This window comes from Canis aureus, chromosome 23, assembly GCF_053574225.1.
Source record: "Canis aureus isolate CA01 chromosome 23, VMU_Caureus_v.1.0, whole genome shotgun sequence".
Classification (NCBI taxonomy): Eukaryota; Metazoa; Chordata; class Mammalia; order Carnivora; family Canidae; genus Canis; species Canis aureus.
In genome coordinates this window covers 8243899-8263080 of record NC_135633.1, presented here as the reverse complement: position 1 = coordinate 8263080, position 19182 = coordinate 8243899, and the positions used below count along the sequence as shown (strand labels likewise).

The window sequence follows — 19182 nt, the reverse complement described above, 5'->3', positions numbered from 1 at the left end:
CCCGCTGCGGCTTCTCGGAAGCTGGGGCGCGTCTCGGAAGAAGCGCGCTGGGCTCCCTCGGCCTCCCCCTCCGCCCCCCCCCCCCCGGGCTTGGGGCCCCGCCGCCCCGTGAGCCCTCCCGCGCCCTCCGTGTCCTGCTTCCCGCGGAGCGGCCTCGGGGACCCCGCGACGCCCCCGCGGGTCCTTGGGGGGGGGCTGCGGGCCTTCCCGGGGCTCCAAAGCACGTCTGCACCTCGGGGCCGGGAGCTTCTGGCGCAGAGACCTGGGAGGTCCCCAGAGCTGTTCCCGAGCCAGCCCGGAGCCCGCGGGAAGCCCCTGCACGGGGGTCGGTGCTGAGCGCTCCATGAACGCGAGCCCCGACCTCCACCCAAGCAGCCCGAACCCCGCGGCGTCGGGGGCCTCCGCTCCAGCCGCCCGAGCGCACCGGGGCCCAGCTGGCGGCGCTCGGGGAGCGGCGGAGGGAGCCGAGGCAGCGGAGGCCCCCAGCGCCCCGGGCGACCTCCTGCCGCGCGGGGACCCCCCCCCCGGCCTGCCTTCCTCGGTCCCCCCGCGGAGGCCTGGGCCCCCCCGACCGAGGCCAGCCCGAACGGAGCGGGGACACGCGCGTTATCACGAATCCCCGTTTAGTCCCCAAACCGCACGTCCTCGGTAACGCCGCGTCCCTCCCCGCGGAGGGCAGCCCGCGCTCTGTGCTCGCGGGAAAGCCGGGTTCAATCTCGGGCCGCCCCCCGCCCCGCAGCGCCCCCGCACCTCCGTCCTCCCAGGCCGTCCCGCCGCCCAGCCCCGCCGCGGTGCTCGGGGCCGCCACCCGCAGGCCTCGGGCCTTGCGCTCCCGCGTCCCGCCGGCCGTGCCGGGCCCCTGCTGGGAGGCCCGCGACGACAGAGCGGCTGCCCTGCGGCTTTGAAAGTGACCTAACAACGAGGGCACTGCTGCAAATGATTTCTTCTTTATTTCTTGAAAGGGTTTTCAGAGGAGCCTAAACATAAAAATAGGAGCACAGTTGTAAGTGTCCTCAGAATGTGTGTGCGTGTGTGTGCGTGTGTGTGTGTGTGTGAACAGAGATGAACCAGGAAGCCAAAGATTAGACCTCGATTCCTCGATTCCTAAGCAAAGCCCCCAGTTTTCTGGGAGGGCTGGCTAACCGTCCTCGGACACTGGTCGTGTGCAGGGTAGGGCTGTGAGGGTCTGAAGTCTGCAGGTGCAGGGGCGGGGGACACCCTCCGGGATGAAGGCCGCGCAGCCCGGGCCATCGCAGGGCCTGGGGCTCGGGGTGATATTGTGGAACCCGCTGCCTGCAGGTCGCAGAGGCAGCTGCGGGATCTAGAGGAGAGGAAGACTGGAAGCTTGACAGTGATTTAATTCCTTCCCCTCTCCCAGCGCGCAGCCCAATCCGCTCTGTTGGCGGCGGCGCCTCGCCTTGGGTGCAGTGGGACGTGTCCCCCCATGTTTGCCTTAATTAGGAGGAGGCAAACTTCTGTCGTCCCCTCCCGCCGGCTCCGGTTTAGTAATCAGACCCACATGAGTCACCCCGAACACGCAGCCCCCTCCCGCCGCAGGGACGACAGGCTGGCCGACTCTCGGCCGTTGTCCCTTTAAAACTGGAATCCAAGGTGGGGGGGGGGGGGTAATGATTTATCAAACTTGTATTATCAAGAAAATGTCAACCGAAGGGCACCTTGCTTTGCACTGACGCAAACCTGGCCTCTCCCAAGGAGATATAGAACCCGCCTGCCGGAGCCAAGCCCGGTGTCACCAAGGCTGGGTTCACTCGCGGCCCGCTCCATCCGTCGCCCGCGCCAGACAGACATGGTGAGTGGTCGCTTTTGTTCTTTTAAAAGGAGAGGGAGCTGCGGGTGGAGGGAGGGCAGGGTCCTTTAGGGTGCTCCTTTCGGAAGCGGGCTGTGCGTTTTGGAGGAAGGTCGGAGCCCTGGGTGTTGGCTCTCTGCGCATCACCCGAGGTGGGCAGGAGGTTTCTGAGGCTGTGGCCACCCGAGGGCTGTCCTGACGGCGATCCTGGGCACCGTCCTCGGGCGACAGCCAGGTGCCCTGCTGAGGCCAGCCGCCCCGAGGCCCAGGGCTACGAGATCAGCGCTTGCTGGAGCCAAGGGACTTAGACTCGGTGCAAACCAATTGTCCTGATCTGTGCATTTAGGAAAGACCGGTTAGAGGCGCGCGGTTGAGGTGAAGGTGATACGATTATTCTTGCGGTGTAATCGTGACCGGTGGTGGTGATATTCAAGAAGCCCTGAAAAATGACACGAGGAGAGAAAGCAGACAGAAAAACCACTGCCGGCATTTCTCTTCATCTGAAACCCAATTGAGAAAAAGCGAGGGAAAAGGAGCCCTGAGTCTTGGCCCCCAAGCAGGTGGAGGGGCATGAAGGACATTAGACTCCTGTGATTAGTTACCAGAGGGAGGAGGAGAATTTTAAAACTTTGCGTGTTCTCTGACAAACCCGAGAATCCGGAGGTGAACATAGGTCGCGTAGGAGAGCGAACCTGGTTACTATCTTGTGCTGTGCGTCCGGTTTATTATGGTGGTTGTGGGGTTCTTCTTGTTCTGATCGCGATCCTTACCCCTGCCTTTGCTACCTGGAGGGCGGGGATGGATTTCGAGCGAGCGGGGATTCGCACAACCGTTTTGGCCCGAAACACTCGCAGGTGCCAGGGCATCAGCTTTGCGGCCACAGCTTGCCTATAGCTTATAAAAGAAAAAAAAAAAAAGCAGCAATGTGCATTATTGAATGACAAAGGAAATGGGGCGGAAAATTAAAGAATCTTTCTACAGTGGTGATGGGGAAGTGGGCACCCTACAGCCGTGATGTGAAATCCAAAGAGGGCCAGGAGCTCACGGCGGCTGTAGGGCTATTCCCACTCTCTTTCTTCTCCCCCCCTCCAAAAAACAAAAAACAAAAACAAAAAATGCACATTTCTGTCTCTTTTCTTAGTTTCCTCACCATCAGGGGAGGAGAATATTAACTGCTTTATGCCATCTGGTTATTGGCAAGACGGGCAATTGAGAAATAGCTCTTGGAGAAGAAAAAAAAAAATCCACCTTCCAGGTTATTCCCTAGATCCTGTGTCTGGACCTGAGTGGTGAACGTCGGTATATGCAGGCACAGGTATTTTTGCAGCAGCCGTGACTTCGTTATGTTCTACTTGTGTGCGTGCATGCATGCGTGTGTGTGTGTGTGTGTGTGTGCACGAACTTCCCCTTGTGTTTGCAGGACCAGGACTGCGGTGCCCCCGAGGAAATGAGTAAACGACCCGCCAGCAGCCTGGGGGCGGCGCCGGGGCCCCTGGAGAGCCCGCGCGCGCCCCGGACCAGCCCGGAGCAGGAGCTGCCCGCCGCCGCGCCGCCGCCGCGTGTGCCCAGGTCGGCTTCCACCGGCGCCCCAACTTTCCAGTCCCCTGACGCGCGAGCCCGTGAGGCCGAGCGGCCGGGAGCGGGGGCCTGCACGGCCGGGGGCGCGGGGCCCGGCGACGCCCTGCAGTGTAGGATCCCGGCCCTGCGCGGCCCCGAGGGGGATGCCGCCGCGAGCGTGGGCAAGGGCACCCTGGAGCGCAACAGCACCCCGGCCGGGGGCTGGGTGAACATGAGCCAGAGCGCCGTGGTGCTGGGCACGGATGGCATCACGTCCGTGCTCCCGGGCAGCGTGGCCTCCGCGGCCGCCCAGGTAAGCGGGTGCGCTCAGGCCGCGCCCTCCGGCTCCCCGGGGGCTCGAGGCAGCCGGGCCGCGGCGGGTGCACGTGTGCTGATGGGGAGACCGGTTGGCAGTGCCAGGTAATGGATGCGGGAGGCAGCTGCGGGGCTTCGGAAGCTCGCTCTGCGCTGGGGTCCCCGGTGCGGGCGCGAGGGCTGCAGTGACCCTGCCGGGGAGGCGGAGAACTGGGGAGCTGCCCTGCCTGCTGCGCCTCCCAGCCTCGGTGGCCTCGGAGATGGGGTGCAGCCTCCGTGAGCAGTGGAGACCCATAGGTGTAGGAAAACAGGACCCCCCCTCCTTTCATCTATGAGCCTTTTCTTTAAGGTGTTTTCCCTTAATTATTTTTTTAATTTTTTTTTTATTTATTTACTTATGATAGTCACAGAGAGAGAGAGAGGCAGAGACACAGGCAGAGGGAGAAGCAGGCTCCATGCATCGGGAGCCTGATATGGGATTCGATCCCAGGTCTCCAGGATCGCGCCCTGGGCCAAAGGCAGGCGCCAAACCGCTGCGCCACCCAGGGATCCCCCCTTAATTATTTTTTAAAAGATTTTATTTATTTATTCATGAGAGACAGAGAGAGAGGGAGAGGCATAGGCAGAGGGAGAAGCAGGCTCCACGCAGGGAGCCGGACGTGGACTCGATCCCGGGACCCCAGGATCACGCCCTGGGCCAAAGACAGCTGCTTAAACCGCTGAGCCGCCCAGGCTACCCCTCCCTTAATTAAATTAAAAAACACAAAAAACTAAAAAGGCTATGTCAGTTGAGCCTCCGACTCTTGATCTCAGTTCAGATCCTGATCTCGGGGTCCTAAGTTCAAGCCCCGGGTTGGGCTCCATGCTTGGCCAAGCCTACTTAAAAAAAAAAAAAATATATATATATATATATATATATATTTTTTAAAAAAATAAACAATAGATACCAGGAACACTCCACAGAAGGCAATAACAGTTTAAGGACTGCAGCCTTTTCACTTAGAGTTACCAGTCGTCACATGAGAACTCTGGATGAGAAGTGGGTTCTCACGAAGCTACTTCTGAAGCCTCAGGATTCTTCTCAAACCCAGTCAGTCCCTAATACTGTCATCATAACTTTGCATATTTTGGGGTGTGTGTGTGTGTGTGTGTGTTTAAGGGCACCTATCTCAACTGAATAAGCTCCATGCCCCCACAAACCTGCACCTACCTCTGGGGTTGATCCTTTACACTCAACCAGAGGCATGAAAAACCCACAGAGCAAACCCCAATCCTGGGTTAGGAATAAGGCAACCATTACCGGTTACCGTTACCCTATCCCACTTGTCCTCTTGCCTGTTTCCAACTCCCTCCAATCCTCCTGCCGAAGATCTCTTCCTCCCTCCGCCTGCCTCCCCTGCTTTAGCTCTTCCCTTCCCAATCCCGGTCTTTTTGCAGTCTCCGTCCCTTCCCTGGGTTTGGGGGCTAGGCAGGTATCCAGTAATCCGGGGGTGAGGGGCTGAAACCAAACACCTGCCTGCAGGAGATTTCAGGTGGATACAGCCCTTCTGTTTATAGTCCGTGTTTGCACACACACACACACACACACACACACCCCTCCACGGGCCCACAAAGCAAGAGCCCAGCTGATAGAATAATAACTGGAAATGAACGTACACTTAGGCTTTCCCACTTGCCCCTGGTTTTGGAGTCCCCTTCTGGAGCATTTGTCTGCAGGCTGGAGCTGCCCCTGACAGCATGTGCCCCACAGCGTGACCCCAGGTGGAGGCAGAAAATGATTTCAAACGCCTTGCTTACCCTCCGCACTGCGGCAAAAGCAGCTGGAACTCCCACCCTTTCGGCCCGGGAGGCATCAGGGTGGGTGGGGCCGGAGGGGCCGGGCCTGCAGAGGAGCGCTGGGCGGGTGTTGAAGACGCTCAGAGCCCGTGAAGCCCTGCATTTGCCTATTTTCAGCTCTGCCCGGTTTTTTTTTTTTTCCCGGTTCTTGCCTTTCTGACACCTACCTCGGCCCTCCTCTCTTCCAGAGACTTCCTCCTCTCCTGACAGCTCCTTCACCCCGTGCACAGCCTGGGGAACAGCGTGAGGCTAGCAAGTTGCTATAATAGGAAATGAAGTACGACAGAGGCAGGTGGAAGCCCGGCAGTGACTTGGGTCCCTGGAACCTTTATGTGGCGTCCAGGTGTCCTGAACGTTCTGAATTTATTTCAAGTGGCTTCCCCCCCATCCGTCTCTGCTTAGTAGTGAGGCATTCCAGAAGCAGGGCCTGCCCCTAGGAGAGCGTCTGAGGGTGAACGTGGAGAGCTGGGCCTCCAGTGTCCACGGACTGCTGGAGCTGGAAGGTGCCTCGGGGGATAGTTATTCTAAGCCCCTCGTTTTACGGAGGGGAGCACAGAGCCTCAGAGAGAGCAAGTGGCCTGCCTGGGATTAGCCGGTGCTGGAGTTCAGACCCGCACCCACCTCTCCCTCCTGCCCGTTTCCCTCTCCCTGGCGTTGGGAGGTGCCCCCCTTAAATTAGCCCAGCAGGCAGTTTCCTGTAGGCTTTGGCAGAGAACGTGAGGCAGGGGCTCTGGCTGGCTTCAGGCGTTGCAGCTCTATCTCTGGCCTAGCAGGCTCCAGAGGGAGAAAGGGCGGAGGAAGGGGTGTGTTGAGGGTTTTGGGGGAGGGAGGGGTTGGTTAGGGATCTGCTTGCTGGGGGGTTCTAGGCATGATATTGGGGGGCTGCTTGCCAACTGAAGTCGTGGTCAGGGGTTGGGGTTGGAGGGACCTGCTTGCAATCAACCACCAGGTTCGAGGTTTGGGGGAAGCTGCTTGCTGGTGTGCCCTGACTGCAGGGTTCGGGAAGGAGGGCTTGAGGGGTCTGTTGAAGAGGAATCTTCAGATCACCATTGGGAGCCTGCTTGCTGAAACACTCTCGGTGCAGGGTTGAGGGGTGAGGGCCCTGCTTGTAGATGCATCTTCTCTTCAGAGTTGGGGTCCTGCTTGCCAATGCATCCTCGGTTGGATAATGGGGGCCTGCTTGCTCGGAAAGACCCTCAGCAGGGGGGAGGGGCGGAATGGGGCCTGCTTGCCGACCGACCCCGGGGCTGTTATCCGACAATGTGCTTTTCCGCCCCCAGGAGGACGAGCAAGGGGATGAGAATAAGGCCCGAGGGAACTGGTCCAGCAAACTGGACTTCATCCTGTCCATGGTGGGGTACGCAGTGGGGCTGGGCAATGTCTGGAGGTTTCCCTACCTGGCCTTCCAGAACGGGGGAGGTACGGCTTTTCCGGTCTTTCCGCCTGCGGCGCGTCGGGGTGGGCACCTGCGGGTTGGGGAGGCGCCCAGAGCCCCGGGAATGGGCTGGGAGGGGAGGCGCAGAGCAGCCTCCTCGCGCTCCAGCCCCATCCCCGGGAGGCATCAGTGCTAAGCCAGAGGGCGGGAGCCACTGGATCCGGTTGGCACTAGATCCAGGGGGTTTTATCAGGAGATGGAGCTCAGGGGAGAGGCTCGCCTCCGTGATCCCAGCCCTCCATCCGGCTTGGGGGACTGCTGGGTCCTGAGCCAAGTGACCATTGACACAGGGGAGTTCAAACTCTAATTTAGCTGACAGTGTTCTGGTAGCAGCACACTCTGTGCACCTTAGCCGCAGCAGCTGTGGGGTCCTGGACACCGAATTAAGGATGGGTTAAGGTTATAACCTGGAAATCTGAGCCTACAGAGGAGACTCTGGGAATGAGTATTCGAATCATGCAAGATGAAGGCTGCAGGCGAACACAGGGGTGAGTGGAGAGGAGCTGGGGGTTGTACTTTCAACAGCCTCTCAGAGGTGCCCACGCACATACATCCTCTTGGGCACAGGCAGGACATCTTTTGACTTTAGCCAAATCATTTGACAAAAAAACAAAAACAAAAACAAAACAGTTTTCGTTTCATTTGTCTCAACTGGGTGGAAGAAGCTGCTTTTGAAGGAAAACCATTTCTGAAATGGTGAGGATGGGCACGCACTAGCTGCCAGGCCTCTAGAATCCGCTGTACCCCTTACGTACCCACCAAGGAGGAGGGGCCTAGCACATTCAGGGTCCGCCTTGCCTGCCCTCTCCACCTTGAGGCTTCTTCCCCCATACTGCCCAAACTGACAAGTTCCCCTCTAGGAGTAGGAAGTTACAACTAGGGGACTCCCTCCCAGGGCCAAAGAGACCCTCACCCCATCAGGTTAGGGTGTTTATTTTTTGTTTTTCCTTGGGTGGGCTCCAGACAGTAGACAGGTGCTGCACCATGGGATGATTGAAACAGAAAAATAAGCCTTCTCCTCTACAATTCCAAATTAGGACACGTTGACAAGTACTTATGAGGACTGAAGCTTATTTGCAATCAGAGATGCCCTGGAAATGGAAGAACGTGTGCGCTGGCCACACAAATATAGGCTCCCCAGCTGGGTTTCCACTTGGTTTTCTGCAAGAGTCCGGGGTGCAGGAAGTGGGCCGAGATGCTATAATAAGGCATCCAGTGACAGGGAGCCCCCGGGACACAAGATGGGGCTAGGGAGGGAGCTTCAGCCAGGGGAGTTCAGCCCCTGAAACTGCCAGAGGTTTGCTCCTCCCGCAGGGATCTGCAAAGTGTGTGTCTTCGCCTGGCCCAGCGGTTCCAGGAGCTCCTGAAGGAGCCGCCAGGAGGGAGGGGGAGGCGGGCTTTTCCGCACTGCGGCTCCCGGGCCTGCAGCAGCCCTCAGGAGCACAAGAGAAGGATGGCATGATGCACGTCTATCTCAAAAACCCCCTCTGGAGAGGCTAGAGCAGGACCCCTGGTTTTACTCTCCTTCAGCTGGGGGCTGCTGCTGGGCCTTCCTTGCCTGGAGAGGCCCAGATGGGAAAGGGTCTTCTGCCGGACAGGAAGCTGGAAGAAGGGTGAGCAGAAAGAGGGGACCAGAGAAAAACCAGCTTTTCCTTCCGTGGAGCACAGTGTTCTGGGCTCTGGCCTCCCTAGTGCCTCACTTGGCTCTGACCAACTGTCTTCCTGGTCCAAGTCCTTTCAGAGATGACGGCTGTTCCCCCAAAGCCCTCCCAAACCACCTGAAAGAATCATTGAAGGGAAAGAACCCCAGAGGACCTCCAGCAGTGTGTGGAGGCCTCCCGACTGCTACCGTCCTGGTTGGGGGACGGGGAATAAAGAGATGAAGGGTTGACGACCTCAGGGGGCTCCCAGCCTAGATGAGACACCCAGTAAATATTGCCAAGTGCTCAGTGCCTGGGGAAGGTATTGTGGGAGGACCGACTAGAGAGACTTCTTGGAGCTTCTTGGAGGAGGAAGCATTGAGTTGACCTTGAAGGACAGAAGGGACTTTTATGTGGAGAAGGAAGTTGAGAAGTGCGTGGAGGCTGCGGTGGCGGTGGCGGGGAGAGATTCTGACCACTTGTCTGGCAGAGGGGACCCAGCACCGGTTGGCAGGAGGTGTGCAGGTAACTGGGGTCATTGCACAGAAGGGCTCCTAGAACCTACCGCAGCAGATGTTAGGTCCTTGGAGGGTAGAGATGTCGAGGAGACGACACCAGATCTGGCTCTGGCAGTGAGTCAAAGGTGTGGATCTGTTGAATGCCTAAGACAATCTGGGGGCATTGAAATGCTATAATAAGAAGAGCAAAGGATAAAACTCAGGCAGCACACAACCCCTAGTGATGCATCCAGTGGCGAATTGCAAAAATGTGTTTGCAGGGCGCTCACGCTTGGTAGAGGAGGGGGTACCCGTGGCTGAGCCGAAATACAAAGGTTTCCTGGAAAACCCTAGAGGGCGAGTGTGGGCCAGGCCAGCCTTGGTCTCCCAGGGCTCTCACTTCCCATTCTCTCTTCCCAAGGTGCTTTCCTCATCCCCTACCTGATGATGCTGGCTCTGGCTGGGTTACCCATCTTCTTCCTCGAAGTGTCACTGGGCCAGTTTGCCAGCCAGGGGCCAGTGTCTGTGTGGAAGGCCATCCCGGCCCTACAAGGTGAGTCCACCCTGCCTTCAGCCTTCTCAACCCTATCCTGCTCTCTCTGGCACCTGGCATCCTCCAGAAGGGGGGAGGGAGGGAGGGCTGCTTTTGTGAACTGCAGAATTCAGGGTTTCCTTTATTTGATCAGTTCCACCTCTGGGATCCCTCTGATTGCCCCTGGCATTGCTCTGTTGCTAGCAGAATGCCTCAAGGGTCCTTGAGAGACAGTCCGCTCCACTGTTAGTGTATCCATCTGTAAAAGAGAGCCAGCACCTAGCTCCCCACCTGTTGCCCGGCTGTAAGAATTCCCTAGGATTTGGGGTGGGATGACTCAATCCCTGGCAATTTTGCTTCCGCAGGCTGTGGCATCGCAATGCTGATCATCTCGGTCCTGATAGCCATCTACTACAATGTGATTATCTGCTACACACTTTTCTACCTGTTTGCCTCCTTTGTGTCTGTGCTGCCCTGGGGCTCCTGCAACAACCCTTGGAACACACCAGAATGCAAAGATAAAACCAAACTTTTGTTAGGTAAGTCCGGATATACCTACGTTAAGTGCCGGGCGTAGAGATCGAAACGATTGAAACCACATGTACTTAGTTCTAACATTTCGAGAGCTCATGGCTCAGAGGAGGAGTAATCAAAATTTTGTTTGCTCATGACTAACAGGGGTGTGTTAAAAATGCAGATTTACGGGCCCACCCGATAGTGTGATACATTAGATTTGGGTGGGGTTGGGAAATCCGCCTTTTCGCAAGGTCTGTGGGCAGTGTGGTTCATACGCAGGGTACGGTTTGAAAGCAGGGGGGTCTTAGAGCCTAGGAGAGGTAATGCGTGTGATCCTCGGTCCACACTTCCCTGGACACTGCTCAGTGCAATGAGGTGTGTCTGAGGACAGATACTGGACGGGAAGATCTCTGATCGAAACGTGCGCAATGTAGTACCTAGAAATGGGGACGTCTTCGCGGGTGGTCACGGAGGGTTGTTCAGGCCTGAAGTCCCCCTTGGGACTTGAGGGCTTGCGGGGAGCTGTCAGCTTGCTGGATGGAAGGCGAGCAGGTGAGAGCGAGGAGGAGCAGGGCAGACTTGTGGGCAAGGCCTTCTGGTCTAAATGACACCCGGCCCCTGACAGTCCATGGGTCTGGGGCGGGTCACTTCTCTCTCTGGGTCAGCATGTAAAGTAGATGTGACAGTATTCCTTATCCTACCTACTTTGCAGGATTGCCGTAAAACAAGAAACAAAGCACATGGGCGCCCTTTTTTTTTTTTTTTAAGATTTTATTTATTCACGAGAGAGAGAGAGAGAGAGAGAGAGAGAGAGAGAGAGACACACAGGCAGAGGGAAAAGCAGGCCCCGTGGAGGGAGCCCGATGTGGGACTCGATCCCGGGTCTCCAGGGTCATGACCTGAGCCGAAGGCAGGCGCTAAACTGCTGAGCCACCCAGGGGTCCCTCTCTAAATTGAGGTGCCTCCGTCACCTGTGGTGTCAGGTTGTTTCACTGGAAGCCAGTAAGCAAGTGGTTGGTGTTTTCCCAGTGGATCTGTTCTTCCCCTTAAGCTCAGGCTGTGCTGCGGTCAGAATGCTGCGATCTCCGCGTGGTTGGCTCTTGTGTTGGCCCCGAACCAGCTCCTTTGCCCTCCTCGCCAGCACATTGCAGAGCGAGGGTGTTATTTAACCCTTTGAGTGTATTAAGAGAGAAAGATTAATTCTTTCCTCCCACAGCCCCAGGGACATGCACATCCCTAAAGCACTAATGTTCCTTGGAGTATTTTTACACACGTTTATGACATCCACCCCGTGACCAACCTCCATCTGAGAGAGGGTTTCTTGTTTTGTTTTGTTTTAAAGACTTTATTTATTTATTCATGAGAGACGCACAGAGAGAGGCAGAGACACAGGCAGAGGGAGAAGCAGGCTCCACGCAGGGAGCCCGATGCGGGACTCGATCCCGGGACCCCAGGATCACGCCCTGGGCTGAGGGCAGACGCTCAACCACTGAGCCACCCGGGGTGCCCCTGAGAGAGGTTTTGAATTAGACTGAAGAAGAGCTAAAACTATAAAGACATGTGCCCAGTAAGTTCCAACCCTGTGTACCTGGAGGTGCTCGGGAGCAGGGGGTGGGGATTTGTGGAGGTTCCCAGGTGTTGGCTCACTGACGGTGTGACCAAGCGTGAGTGTCGCTTCGACTCTCTGGGCCTCAGTGTTCTCATCTGTACGGTCTCCATGTGGATGGGTTCGTGGGTCAGGGAAGCGGTTCTCAGCCAAGCTGCCACACACCAGGAGCATCTGGGGGCACCGACAGATCAAAACATCCCTTAGGGTCACGTCAAACCAATTAAATCAGACGATCTGGGGACGCAGTCTAGGGATCTGTAGTTTTCCTGTTCCCCAGGAGCCAAAGAACTACTAGGCTGGAGTCGGCCCACACGCCTTCATGAGGATGCCCTCAACCGTTTTTGGAATGGAGTGCCCACCTTGTGGCCCTGCCAGCCCCGTGGTCACCTCTGCACCGTTGCCACCGTGGCTGTTCACAGATTCACCACCAACAATTAGCTGCTGGAATGGTTTCCTAGAACATTTTCCGGAATGTAGGATCTCGAATGCAGCGATAACCTCAAGGTCATCCTAGAGCCTTGCTTGTCCTTCCCAGATTGTGCCCGGGAGGAAAGTCACTTTTCAAAGGACTACCTCCTGGAGGAGGGCTGCTGGCTGGGTTCAGGCTCCGAGGGGAGTGTCCCTGGGGACTTCCATCAGGAACCACGTGAGCGGCGGTGATGGGTGTCCTGCAGCTGTCCTCCAGGGGTGCGGTAGTGCAGAAACAACATCCTCTTCAGCCAACAATATCCACTAATATTTCTGTAGCGCCTTCACACTTAATGATAATAGCTAGCAACCCTTTCTACACACCAAGCACCATAGTGACTAACCCTTTTACTCATATTACCAACGTACAACAAACCAACACATGGCTGCTATTATTTCATTTTATAGGTGAAAAAACTGGAGTTCAAGGTCATAGAGCTAGCTCTATGATAGACCTGGGATTTTTTTAATGATTTTATTTATTTAATCGTGAAAGACACACAGAGAGAGGCAGAGACACAGGCAGAGAGAGAAGCAGGCTCCAAGCAGGGAGCCTGATGTGGGACTCGATCTCTGGGCCCCGGGATCATGACCTGAGCCCAAGGCAGACACTCAACCACTGAGCCACCCAGCTGCCCCTAGATTGGGGATTTTTTTTTAAAAGGTAGGGCTCTTTTTTATTTTATTTTATTTATTTATTCATGAGAGACACACAGAGAGGCAGAGACACAGGCAGAGGGAGAAGCAGGCTCCATGCAGGGAGCCTGATGTGGGACTTGATCCTAGGACCCCAGGATCAGGCCCTGAGCCCAAGGTAGATGCTCAATCACTGAGTCACCCAGGTGCCCCTAGACTGGGGATTTGAACCCAAGTTGCTTGCCTTCCGTGGACCTAAAGCACCATGCTAAACACTCCCCAGCCTACAAAGCAGCTTCCTGAATGATGTCTCTGCTGTTCCTAATAAGAGCCCTCTGAGTCCCAAGGGGCCGGGTCGTGATTACTTACTACTTTGCAGGTGAGAAAGTGAACTTGAAGGTCCTGAGAGTGGAAGTGTCAGGCTGTAAATCGAAAGATAGAACCAGCACTGAGATTTAGGCGTCATGACCCCTGATTTTCTGCTTCTTGAGGGTTCCTGAAGAGTCCATGGTCCAGCAGGTTCTGCTCCATCACCGTGCAGAGGGACCCATGGGTCCATGTATTCCCTATTTGTAGCTGAGATCTTATGGGGGAGAAAATCAGAGACAGACAAGGGTTATACATGATTGTTCTTTACAGCCACATCTACAGTCTCTTGGAAAACACTAGAAACACTTAACCAAAAATCAAACAATTATTGAAGAATCCCATGGTTCTAACAGTTCATAGTGCAACCATAGGGTGACTATTCTGTAGTCATTAAGTGTGACTATTTCGTCAAACATGAAATCCTCACCCAAATGCCCAAAAGGTTTTGGGACCATATACATCCGAGTACACAGATTTGGGACCATATTTTCTTTTCTACATTTTCTGTGAACAGATGCCTATTTATTTTATAGTCAGAGTGTGTATACGTATAGGCATATATATGCACACACATGTGTGTGTGTGTGTGTGTGTATTCTTTTTGAAGCAAGCTGGGCATGTTGACTGGGCCAGGTACGTGGCGGGGGTGCTCCTGGTTTTGTGAAGTTTCCAGTCTGGCTCACAATAACCCGGGAAGCACTAAAGGCAGAGCAGCCTGTACACTCAGTGTTCCACAGCTCAGCTCCTCGTTGACTGGTGCAGACCATAAAACTATGCAAGCTCTGAGCAGAGAGAAACAGTGGACATTTTTCACCCTGGTTATTCCTTGGGAGCTTATGGGCAGGCTGGATAGATTTTTATCTCATTTTTAGCAAGTGCTTTAAGGCTTTTATTTTTTTTTTAAGCAAGGTGTCAATTGTCAGGCAAGTGTCAGGCTGTCTCTCCTTTGCAAGCCCCTCCGCCTTTTCTTCGCTGTGCTCTCTGCCCAGCACTGTGCTCCGTCCGGGGGGCCAGGCTATCCCTTGTGGAAGTACTGGTCCTCCGGGGCCCTCGGGTGACCTAGGACAGTGATGACAGTCTGACTCGCAGAGCACAGACAGCTTTAGGCCCCACTGCTCTGGCGGACAAGTCAGGAATTCAGACAGTGGGTATTACAGCCTCTTTCCCAAATGGCCATTCTGAGAGAGGCTGGTTTGGGAAATGGAGAAAAAAATCCTCCCTTTCCCTAGTGCAGTGTCCCCCCCCAATAATGTCCGGGCTTGGTCTCTCTCTCTGCAGTACTGGCCCTACCTGTGATGGCAGGCCGCTGGTCTCCGCGGGAGGCATTGCACGGTGCAGAGTAGTGACCGTGGGTCATAGCAGGGAGGGGGCTGTCCCATGGCGGGCTCAGCATTGTGGGGGTCCTACTGCTCTGGAGGCCAACTCCCTCTCAGGAGCCCGGGCCCCGTAAGCTGCCCAGCACTTGCTCGCAGGTCCCTGGGGAGACACTGGGCTCGCAGGTCCCAGGGGAGATGCTGGGCTCCCAGGTCCCCGGGGAGACAGATGCTGGGCTTGCAGGTCCCCAGGGAGACAGATGCTGGGCTTGCAGGTCCCAGGGGAGACACTGGGCTCGCAGGTCCCTGGGGAGACGCTGGGCTCCCAGGTCCCCGGAGGAGATGCTGGGCTCGCAGGTTCCCGGGGAGACAGATGCTGGGCTTGTGGGTCCCTGGGGGAGACACTGGGCTTGCAGGTCCCCAGGGAGACGCTGGGCTCTCGGGTCCCTGGGGAAGATGCTGGGCTCGTAGGTCCCCGGGGAGACAGATGCTGGGCTCGCAGGTCCCTGGGGGAGATGCTGGGCTCGTAGGTCCCCGGGGAGACAGATGCTGGGCTCGTGGGTCCCTGGGGGAGACACTGGGCTTGCAGGTCCCCAGGGAGATGCTGGGCTCACAGGTCCCCGGGGAGACAGATGCTGGGCTCGCAGGTCCCTGGGGGAGATGCTGGGCTTGCAGGTCCCCGGGGAGACAGATGCTGGGCTCGCAGGTCCCTGGGGGAGATGCTGGGCTCGTAGGTCCCCGGGGAGACAGATGCTGGGCTCGTGGGTCCCTGGGGGAGACACTGGGCTTGCAGGTCCCCAGGGAGATGCTGGGCTCGCAGGTCCCCGGGGAGACAGATGCTGGGCTCGTGGGTCCCTGGGGGAGACACTGGGCTTGCAGGTCCCCAGGGAGATGCTGGGCTCGCAGGTCCCCAGGGAGACAGATGCTGGGCTCGCAGCACACCTGGGCGGTGGAGGCGGAGGCTGCAGGGGAGCCCGCGTTCCCAGGGGCCTCAGCCCTGCCCTCTGCGGACAGTGGCGGCGCCCGACAGAGGAGCCCCGAGGGCGGCCTGGGTCACCCGCACAGGCGTCACCTAAATAGCGTTTCGGGGACGGCTTTGACTGTCACGAGAACTTGAACTAAATGGTCCCTTTTCTCCCCAGTCTTCGTGCGCCTTCATTCCTTGGGAATTGCCCGAGGACAGACCCCCCCTCCCCCCCCCAAACAGCCCCCAGGAGGGCGCGAGCCCCGAGCCCGGGCGCTGTGCTTTGTTCCCGGTCGCGGGGCCGCGGGGAAGGACGCGCCTGCCGCCCAGCGGTGGGAAGGGGAACTGCAGGGCGCCCCCGGCCGAGCCGCGGGAAAGGCCAGCGGGGACCTAGGGGCGCCCGAACGGTCCCGGGGGACGGATGCACGTGGAGCCTCTCTCTGGGAGAGGGAGGTCTAGGTGCGCCCTGAGCCGCTCCCGGGGTGGGGGTCTAGGTGCGCCCCGAGCCGCTCCCAGGGTGAGGGTCCAGGTGCTCCCCAAGCCGCTCCCGGGGTGGGGGTGTAGGTGCGCCCAGAGTTGCTCCCAGGGTGGGGGTCTAGGTGCGCCCTGAGCCGCTCCCGGGGTGGGGGTCCAGGTGTGCCCTGAGCCGCTCCCGGGGTGGGGGTCTAGGTGCGCCCCGAGCCGCTCCCAGGGTGGGGGTCCAGGTGCTCCCCAAGCTGCTCCCGGGGTGGGGGTGTAGGTGCGCCCAGAGTTGCTCCCAGGGTGGGGGTCTAGGTGCGCCCTGAGCCGCTCCCAGGGTGGGGGTCTAGGTGCGCCCTGAGCCGCTCCCGGGGTGGGGGTCTAGGTGCGCCCAGAGCCGCTCCCGGAGTGGGGGGTCTAGATGCACCCCAAGCTGCTCCCTGGGGTGTCTAGGTGCTCCCGGAGCCCCCAGGGTAGGCGGCCCTCGTGACCCAGGGCGGCAGCTCTGGAAGAAGCGATGTGGGGGGGCGGGGAGCAGTGGCAATTTCGGGGCGAGGGGACGCGGGAGGACAGGAAGTAACGGAGGCTCAGGTACAGGGACCGGAGCTGCCCGTCCCTTGTCGGCTTCCTTGGGCGGCTGGGGGCGCCTCCCTCCGTCGGGGTTTGACAGCTGTGAGGGGGACCCCCGGAGCTCGGGTACTTGGTTAGACTGCCCAAGAGGATACTGAATGAGAGGGTACCATGGGGAGGACGCTAAGAGCAGGGGTGCCTGGCCCCGGGGGAGTTCCGGAGACCCCGGATGACCTTTGGAGGTGCTCTAGGTCCTCCAGCGGGATGGGGGAGCTGGTGGGCGGGTGCTCCTGCCGCTGGGCAGAGGTCAGGGCTGCCAGCCTTCTGCAATGCCCGGGCCGGCTCCCGCAACAGTTAGCTGGCCCCGAAAGTCAGTAGTAACACGGTGGAAAACCCTAAAGAGCTGATCAGAGGGGGGAGATTCTTAGAATTGTTGTTTTTAAGATTTTATCCATGTAATGGGATATTTGGGGGGAATGGGTGGGAGGCCGTGGGCGATACATGGCCAGTAGCATGGCAGGAGAGGGCGCTGCGGCCTAGAGATGCCCACCCCACAAAAACGTCTAACTGGTGGCTGAGTTATGCCTAAAATGGATGAGTCCAGCAGCGCTCTAGGCGTTGTGAGAATTTGTTTTCATCCAGGAGATGTCCCTTACTTTGACTTTTGCAGCCGTCTTGCGAGCTAGATACACCTACTATCAGACAGCGGAGGCTTGTGCAGGTAAAGGAACTCCCTTAAGCTCTCAGGGCCGAGGCGCCTCCGAACCCATAGTCTCACCCACGTTGCTGTTCCACAGACGGGGAGCCTCGGGGGTCCACGCACAGATCCCCGTGGCCGTGTGCTCTCTTGTAGCTGTTGTTTGGTTTGGTCCACGACATTTAACAATAATTTGGCCTTATTTCCAACATTTTCAAACGGAGAGGTTATATGTAAATATGCACATTTTCTGTGTCTTTTGCCAGGACACCTGGAAAAGGCATGGCATTGGGTGGCTGGACCATTTTCTGGTTTGCCGGGGTCCCCACGTCCCCTGATTACCCTCTGTTTTATGCCTTCCTCATTGTGTCGCCGCCTGGCTTCTGAAGGTGTTTTGAGTCTATGGTCCCTGCTCTCTGCTTCGCAGCAGAGGGGCTAAGAGCGTGGCTCCCAGAGAGAGAATGCTGGCTTGCCTCCTGGTTTCGCTGCATGAGCTTGACAAGCATCTGCTCTTCTCTGTGCCTCAGTTTCTTTATCTGGGCCTAGACAGTGGCAATACCGACCCCATAGAGGTGACGCCAGGCTTAATTAGTTGGTGCCTATAAAGCACTTAGACAGTAGCTCCTCTGTGTCCTATAAGTGTCAGCCATCGTTACTGTTACTTTTCACTCTAAAATAGTATCTTTGGGGGGTAAAATAGTATCTTGGAGGACTCTACTTACACTATCCTCAAGTGATCAGTATTTATAAAGCTGTCAGAAAAGCATCGTAATAGTGTCAGAAAGACTTTGGCTTCTTCCTATTTAAAATGAGCACAGCAGGGGCCCTGGGGTGGCTCAGTCGGTTGAGCGTCTGACTCTCGATTTCAGCTCAGGTCAGGATCTCAGGGTTGTGAGATCAAGTGAAAAAAAATAAAGAGTATAATAACATATGCATCAAATAATATAATTTGATGAGGATTTCAGCAGATAAGCCTTGTTAAGGTGTCCAGCACCGTGCCTGACGTACTAAGAGCCACGTGGTTAGTCCCCTGTCCCCCATCCCAGCCTAGGTCAGGCCTTCTCAGTCTTGACACTGTGAATATTTTGACCGGATATTTCTCTGGGGTGCGGGGCTGTCCTGTGTGTATTGGAAGATATTTAGCAGCATCGGTGGCCTCTACCCACTAGATGCCAGTAGTACCCTGTTCCCCAGATACGATGGCTAGAAATGCCTCCAGACATTGCCAAGGGTCCTCTGGGGGACAAATTCGTCCCCAGCTGAGACGCGCCGTGCTGGGTTGTTGGAGGCTCGCAAGCACGTGGCACGGTCGCTGCCCCCGCTGCCCCGTGTGAGTGTGTGGAAAGCAGGTGCAGAATGTATCTTAAAGCCCTGGGTGTGTGTGGCTTCAAGGTGAACTCCGTAAGCTTTCTGTGGCGGTGGTCCTTCGGCAGGTTTGCTTACGCCTGATTGAATTTCAGATCGCAGATTTCAGCTTTCACATTTCTTTATTTTTTTTTTTTAAGATTTTATTTACTTATTCACGAGAGACACACACACACAGAGGCAGAGACACAGGCAGAGGGAGAAGCAGGCTCCATGCGGGGAGCCCGATGCGGGACTCGATCCCGGGACCCCGGGGTCGCGCCCTGGGCCGAAGGCAGACGCTCAACCCCTGAGCCACCCTGGCGCCCCCAGTTTTCACCTTTCAGTTGCAGATTCATTTCTGCAAGTCATTTGTTTCCTGTGGAGTCATGAGGATCTGGGTTTGAATCCCGCTTCTCTTCCTTATTGGCTGCGTGATTCGAGTCGAGTTACTTGACCTCTTCGAGCCTTTTCCCTCATTTTTTAAAAAAAGGAGGGAATAGCCCCTATGCCGGGCTGTCGTGAACACGAGATAACGCATGAAAATGGGCGGCACGGCTCCGGCCACGTAGGGAGCGCTCCAAGGACCAGGCACTGTTCCGGGTACCGGGGCTCCGG

At 57.0% G+C, this 19182-nt stretch overlaps 1 protein-coding gene across 1 annotated transcript in view; it reads left to right on the top strand.

Annotated features, from left to right (window-relative positions):
* Positions 1 to 3254: 3254 nt before the first annotated feature.
* The window catches only part of SLC6A5 (solute carrier family 6 member 5), a 56290-nt gene continuing 40362 nt past the window's right edge, over positions 3255 to 19182 (top strand). The window contains exons 1-4 of the mRNA XM_077866206.1: positions 3255 to 3677; positions 6796 to 6934; positions 9509 to 9640; positions 9985 to 10158. Of these exons, the coding sequence (XP_077722332.1) occupies positions 3255 to 3677; positions 6796 to 6934; positions 9509 to 9640; positions 9985 to 10158 (868 nt within the window). The remainder of the gene's footprint in view (positions 3678 to 6795; positions 6935 to 9508; positions 9641 to 9984; positions 10159 to 19182) is intronic.